Source organism: Phallusia mammillata, chromosome 5 (assembly GCF_965637545.1).
Source record: "Phallusia mammillata chromosome 5, kaPhaMamm4.hap1.1, whole genome shotgun sequence".
In the NCBI taxonomy this organism is placed as follows: domain Eukaryota; kingdom Metazoa; phylum Chordata; class Ascidiacea; order Phlebobranchia; family Ascidiidae; genus Phallusia; species Phallusia mammillata.
Genome location: NC_137256.1, coordinates 13,474,950 through 13,482,480, shown reverse-complemented (window position 1 = coordinate 13,482,480; position 7,531 = coordinate 13,474,950). Strand labels below are relative to the sequence as shown.

The window sequence follows — 7,531 nt, the reverse complement described above, 5'->3', positions numbered from 1 at the left end:
AGACATATCTTTCAAAAACAAGTTTGTTTTACCCAATTTGCTGGTGTGAATAATTATCTTTAAAATTGCACAACACAAACTACTACTTTTTGTGTCGGTCGGTGGGTTGAATTTATTGTTAAATTTTAAGGACACAAATTATAAACCATTCCACTAGGCACTATGACTCAAGTACTCAACAAGCTTGTCCCACCACATCATGCACAATATTTTCCAGATAAAATTCTTATCATTTCTTTTGATAGAAGTGCAATTGTTTTTTAAAAGCTTCAAAAAACATACAGTAATATAACACAACAAGATAGCATTTTTTGTTAGTTAAAACTTATAATGCTAAGAAAAATGATAAATTGGCCATATTTACTTTGGTATGTATAAAATGGAATTGCATTCTAAAAAGAATGAGTTTCCAGAGCCTTTACACCTATATGGCACTAATTTAAAACACTATAGCATGTTTTAAAGTTTAGTGACGGTACTGAAAGTACTGAAGTAAATTTTTAGTATTGTATGCACTGTGCAGACTGCAGAAAGCATTTTAGAGTAACAATTTATCTAGAATGTGTTGTGAAAAACTTATGTGGAAGTAAATTTAAAATTCGCCTGCCCATGTGAACATGTTTCGTGTTTTATACAATATCTCTGTGTATAAATGTTTTTAGTGGTAAAACACTAATAAACTTAGACAAAAAAATTTTTGAGAACTGTCAATGTCTGTCCACTTTGATGAAAGAAGTGGTATTGTGGACTGCTCAACACCTTGGGGACGTTGGTATCAAACTGCAGAGGAAGTTTATGTTGAAATCAATTCAAGTTCTCCCATAAAAGGTATTTTTATTTTGACAATTACTCATCATTATAGTGGGTCCCCTTTTATATATATTTTTTTACTTTCTAATGCAGGTATGTTCTTTCCGCTAGGTCATAAAAAGCACTTATATTGTCAAAAAATTTGTGTGTGCAATGTTTACCCAAAATATTCTTTGTTCATACACCATTTAGGTCTGAAAAAAAACCACTAAAAATATAAAACAATTAATAATAGGGTTTAACTTATTTGTTGTTTACTTTTTGGCCAGATTCTGATTGCTTTTTTTGAATATACTCCTAGTTAATATGTAAATGTTGTACAAACAAGTACATGCATTTTAAATTGGCGTATTTGACAGTAAATAGTCCTATGTTTGACTGTGTATGACCAAGCAGTTCACTCACAGGCACTCAAAAATTGCAGTTTCAAAAACAAAAATGGTTTCGCAAGTACATGACCTAAAAGCTACAATGTTGGTTGGTACATTTTTAAGTGTGTCAAAGCATTTTATAACTATTGGTTGGATTTACCTATTTGCCACTCTTTTACCTCCAAATATTTGTTTTTAAGATCACAGATTATTCAGAAATACCAACCATAATGTGCTAAATTTTGTACAGTTGACAGGGTGTTCCTTGTTTGCTGTTAAAATTTTTAGCCGTTTTGCCCAAGTGATTACCGTAACAGCCGAAAATATGTGTCAAAAGGCCTTTTATGCAGATTCTATTGGTTTACGATGGAGATGATAAATTTTCTAATTTTTTATTTGCAGGAAGAGACGTTAGTGTGAAGTATACCTCAACACACATATCTTGCACAATCAAGCAACAGACTGTTTTTGAAGGTGATCTTCCGTACTCAATCATAGTTGATGAATCAACCTGGAGTGTTGAAGACCAAAAGCTGGTCAGAATATTACTAGCCAAGTCTTTAAGAAAAGAAGGTAAGTATAGGCAAAGGAACCAGAAACAAGTTTCACAAAAAAATATGCCAACCCCACAAAAATGTTTCAACCATTACAACAGTGCTTTCAGACTTAAAAAAAGTTGGCATAATTAAATGCTGTTCGATTTTATGCAAATGCAAATTTGTTCTATGCTACTGTTGATGTTTTATGACCATGATTTGTGACATCACATACAAATAAACCTCCATCATGATACTAAGGGGGACTTTCATTAGCCCAACAAGCTATCTAGGTTCATTTCAGAAAATAATTACACTGGTCAACAGAATTTTTGGTGTCTTCAATGTTAAAACTGATATTGACTAATTGTGGGGTGCTGATTTCAAAAATCATTTCGGTTTTCCTCAATCAGGTCAACTTTTTAAGTTATTTACAAAATCAAAGTTTTCGACTATATTGATTCAATGACTTTAAAATCATGCTTTTATGTGTTTGTTAAAGTTTTGTTACGTTATACACATCAATTTCTTACAGTGTAGTCAGTTTTATAGCATGAATATGTGTTCTGTGCTTATGCTCTGTCTAAAAATGGTTGGTGCAGGCTAGTGGCAACTTTAAACTATACGTGTTTTATGGAGTGATTTTCAGACTAGTAAAGCAAGGTGGTAAAACTAAAATTAATAGTAGCTAGGTCATCTATGACATGTTGCATGAATAACCTAGATGTTTTATGCTACATTACTGGTGAATACCCTTACAACACAACTAAAAAGAAAAAAAAGATCAATCAAATGTGCATATCTTGCACACTTTGAAGTGGCTTTGGGGGTTCAGGACAAGCAATGGCTCCACTTACCTAATGTTGATTGAAATATTGCAATAATGGACAAAAACAATAGAAAGGGACTTAAATTACTAGAAAGAGTATGTAACTAAGTTATTAAGCGGTCTGAAAATTTTTGTACGAAAATGAGTATAAAGCTGCACTTCCCTTAAAACGTGGGGGATATAAATGATGAGAATTAAGCAGAAAGGTTCCAACAGGATATCAGTAAAATGGAACGTATCAGGGAAGGTGGAATAATGTATTCCTTTCTAATTACTGTTGGTTAATTAAACGGAACGATGTTGCTGCCAGTCACCGAAAGTTACCAAAGTACATGTGTAGGCCTATACCTGATATATCTAAAAACTTACAAATTTAAAACCATTTTTTGTTTTACGTGTTGAATTTTATTCGTTAGGGGTGTCCATCTGTTACATTTGAAATTAAATTCGAAATTTTGTCTTGCAAAAACGTTAATTCCAAATAAAATACTCAAAATCAGTTTCACTACATAAGGATTGTTTTTTAAACGTGGATGTACCTTATCAGGAAAACTAGACGTGATACAGATAAACCGATTGCATTTTTGAAATCAGGGCACTGGAGTTAGTCAAAATCAGTTAAAACATTACAGACGCCATTAAAAAAATATTTTTTTGTTGCCCTGTGTTATGGGTCCCCTTCCCTGAAGGGGAGGCATCTTGATTTCACTCAGTTTTTTTTTTCTTTTTTTACAGCCTTCAAGTTTGTCCATGCACTTTTGGCATGAAATCTTTGGTGAATTTGGATGAAACTATCACAGATGGTAGATATAGTTATGCAGATGTGCCATCTGCTTTGTTTGACGTGATAACCCCAGTATTTACCCCGCCAGCCCCCAAACTGTAAACTGTTTTTGTATGTTGCTGCGCACCACAAATGAAAGATTTCTGTGGTGAAATGGTATAATAAAGACAACAGAACATATGCTACTTGTGTTTGTGCATTACCTCATGGGCATTTTTGCACATGCTTGTTAGAGGGGTGGTAATAGCCTTATGACGTCATTAGCGTTGACGAATGTTGCTTAGAGCACCTCTAGTGGTCAGAATTTTAAACATTGTCTGATTTGGATAAAATTTTACATGACTGTTGATTGGGTCATTGTGATTTCATATTTCATACTTTTGGGTGTTGAACCCCATCAGTTACCCCACTAACCCCTAAAATGGGTCACTTTTTTAAACAATTTTGGAATTGAGTGAAATTTGGATTTCTTGTATAGTATGCCATTTATAGGTGTAGAATGTTGTGTTTTGCCCTGTTGTCCCAACATTTACCCCACAAGCCCCTCAAAATGGTTCGATTTTTTAAACAATGTCTGAATTACATGAAATTTGGACAGCGTGTAGAGTGTGTCATTTATAAGTGTAGAATGTTGCGTTTTGCCCTGTTGCCCCAATATTTACCCCACTAGCCCCCCAAAATGGTTTAATTTTTTAAACAATGACTGAATAAATGAAATTTGGACAGCTTGTAGAGTGTACCATGTATAGGTGTTGATTGTGTTCAACCCTGTAGCTCTATCATTTACTCCACTAGCCGCGTACAGTCAAGTGCAATTCACCATTAATAGGAGCAGATTATTGTGTTTTAGCCTATTTTCTCACTATTCAACACTTTTTTTTCAGATAGAGCATAAAATAAAAAACTTTCAAAAATGTATTAATGGAATGAGTTTAAATAGTTTGTACTCCTTATAGCATATTTATTTATGTGCAGTACAGACCACTGTGTTTGACCTTACAATACTAAACTTTCTCATTGTTATCTCTTGAAATGCATTATTTACAACTTTGCATGTGTTTGCACCCATGAGTTTCTGCTTGCAGAAACAACCAAGGTTATAAAAGACAGTGGATGATATGGGACCCAATATAAAATAAATGTAGGAAATATATTAATGTTTCAAAATAGGTTATAGTATATATGCAAGAGAAATATGTGCTGAGCCACCCTTCTAGTTTCAAAGTAAAAATTTATCATTTCACAGCGCAATGTAAACATGAACTATTCATTACATAAAAACAAATATTTTTCCCAAAATGAAGTTTCTTTTGGGGTAGGAAGACATTATCTTATACTAGTTTCGTATTTTGGGTTCCTGATTGGCAGAAGTTCTGCACAAAATGTAAAACACAGCGTTTTTGTAAAATTTACAGTAGAGGTGGCAAAAAAATAAAATATTCCACACAATCATAGAAACAATCTTATTGTAAATTTTAAAAAAAATCTCTAAAATTTTTTAGAAAAAAGTTAAATGAATTTAAACTAAACTGAAAAACTAATACTTAAACACAAACTTTGCAGATCCTTGCTGGAAATCTCTGCTTGCAAACGGAGACTATTCAGCTGATCCATTTACATTTGATGAGATGCAAAAGAAGTTAACTCTGGAAAAATATCAAGTTGACCAACCTGGCTTTGACTTTGGTTCTGCTGCTTTGTCGGGAAATTATGCATCATAAAAGTTTACATGAAAGCATTAAGTGTAAATAATGAATCCAGATACTTCTCCTGACTGTGATTTCAACAATGATTTGTCTCATATTCTATCTTCAAAACAAAAATTGTTTGAAAAGTTTGAAGATTTCATTGACAGTAAAGTTGTTGGAATGGAAGTAATCATAAAACTCAATTATTGTTCATCTTTTCTGTGCCACAAAAATTGGAATAAACTCCTTAGTACATCAAAGGAAGTATGTAGTATAAACTTTTATGTTAATTCTTTTTATTAATATTTTTTATAGTTAATAGATTTTTCATGGGAAATGTTAAATACTGGCCATTGGAAAGACGTTTCTGCTGAATGGAGAAACATATATTCTTGTGGGATGTTTTTCAAAACTATTTCTTTGTTAAAAACCAGTGACCTGAAAAATGTTTCAAAGGTAATGAATTGTAAGTTTATCAGCCTACAGTTTGAAACACTTCCAAACAATCTTGACAGTATTTTGCAATGTGTTTTGTATTTGTTCAACAAATATCTAACATAGTTTGCTGTGTTTTTGCAGAGTGTATGTGAAAATTGTGACAGAGCTTTGCTCATGGGTGGTGATTTATTTGAAAAAGATTTCCAGCACATCATTTCTCTGTGCAAACCAATGCTCAAGAGGCCACACCAGGAATCTACAGATAATAATATTGACCATGTAATTTTAACTCATATTAAATTTATTTTACAATGTATCTAAAGATGTTTTGCTAATGCAGAAACTCAAACGACAAACTACACATGGGAATTTGGCCCGTCATGTATTTCCAAGGCCAATACCTGTAGTTAAATGTCCTTCTCTAGACTCTTTCAAATCACACTACATGAATTCCATGGTCCCAGTCATAATAGAAAGTGGGATTAGCCATTGGCCTGCACTTTCCAAGTGGAGGTATGGACTGGTATTAAATGTATTTGGATGTGGTGTCTTTGTGATATGATTTAAAACTGTACTTTTGCGTATAGCTTGGACTACATTCAAAATATTGCTGGGCATAGAACAGTTCCTGTGGAAATTGGATCAAAATATACTGATGATGCTTGGGGACAAAAGTTGATGACAGTTTCTGATTTTATTGAAAGATTTGTAAAAAATGGAAATAATGAAGGTTATCTTGCCCAACATCAATTGTTTGATCAGGTACAAAAAAGCATATTTTGCTACTTACAATATGCACCAGATGCAGCCAATGGTAAAATGTGTTGCCATGGATACAAACTTCCAAACGAAAATGTGTTAAACATTGTATGCATAGGTGGCTGTGCAATGATAAAAACAACTCTTAAGCTTTATATATATATGGCATTTAAAACTGGTGAAAATGGACTTTTTGGGTTCAGAACAAAGAAAAGACAAGTCTAGTTTGTATGGGCATCCTAACTGAAGAAGAAAACTTTTAGGTTCCAGGTTTGATGCAAGACATTGAAATACCAGATTATTGCTGCTTGTCAGAAGATGAAACATTCTCCCCAGAATCTGATGTTGATGTGAACGCTTGGTTTGGGCCAAAGGGAACTGTGTCTCCTTGTCACTATGACCCGAAGCATAATTTACTTGCACAGGTACATGAACTGTAACCTTTTTTTATAATTGTAGTCATTTGATGCAAAATTAATAAATTATACATGAAAAGAGTATATATATTAAACACATAGTGTCACAAGTACCCAAAATCAAACAGCCTAACAAGTTTCCACTTGTTTAGGAAACAAGCAACTTCACAACTCAAAGCAAAATGTATACTGCAACCATGTTGCTCTGCTTATGTGTATGTCTAAATGCACACAAACTAATGTATTGGTTAAAATTATTGGTTAAATTGGTTAAAGACTCATAATTCTTCTCTGAGACTGCAGTTGTACCTATTAGGGTAACAATTTAATGTCAAACCGAGACAACTTTAATGTTTTAATATCCAATTAAAAACATATTTTTTTTGCAAAACACATGATCTGAGAAGTTTGAGTGTAAACCCAGGTTTTATTATCTGTGTATGCTGATGTTCAGGTTGTTGGAAGGAAATACATTCGACTTTACTCTCCCAAGCATTCAGCAGGATTATATCCACATGAGAGTTCATCTTCTGTTTTAACCAACTCTAGTCAAGTGGATGTAGAGTCTCCAGATTACAATAACTTCCCACAATTTAAGGAAATAGAAGATTATGCCGAAGAACATATTTTACTGCCAGGTCAAATGCTTTACATTCCCCCAAAATACTGGCATTATATTCGTTCTTTGGAAATAAGTTTTTCTGTCAGTTTTTGGTGGAAATAAAAATAATTTCAAAGCTTGGTACTGTTCATCTCTGTCATTTTTGGGTCCTTTATTGCTGAAAGGTGCTAATTTAATTATCCCTATTTGGAAATTCTGGTTCTGAAGTGAAGTATGCTTACCACAGTATATGACAGCAAAATGTTTAATTAGGTCAGGGGTGTCCAATTCGAACACAC

At 33.3% G+C, this 7,531-nt stretch overlaps 2 protein-coding genes across 2 annotated transcripts; both read left to right on the top strand.

Annotated features, from left to right (window-relative positions):
- Nucleotides 1-644: 644 nt before the first annotated feature.
- On the top strand, nt 645-5,051 carry LOC145230201 (nudC domain-containing protein 2-like). The gene is made up of 3 exons (XM_080095590.1): nt 645-828; nt 1,584-1,754; nt 4,894-5,051. Exons 1-3 carry the CDS (start codon nt 711-713, stop codon nt 5,049-5,051), a joined length of 447 nt encoding a protein of 148 aa, XP_079951716.1. The 5' UTR covers nt 645-710.
- Nucleotides 5,052-5,081: 30 nt separating this feature from the next.
- Nucleotides 5,082-7,373, top strand: LOC145230200 (lysine-specific demethylase 8-like). The gene is made up of 7 exons (XM_080095589.1): nt 5,082-5,282; nt 5,334-5,474; nt 5,598-5,735; nt 5,797-5,969; nt 6,044-6,218; nt 6,479-6,640; nt 7,086-7,373. Exons 1-7 carry the CDS (start codon nt 5,082-5,084, stop codon nt 7,353-7,355), a joined length of 1,260 nt encoding a protein of 419 aa, XP_079951715.1. The 3' UTR covers nt 7,356-7,373.
- Nucleotides 7,374-7,531: the final 158 nt, after the last annotated feature.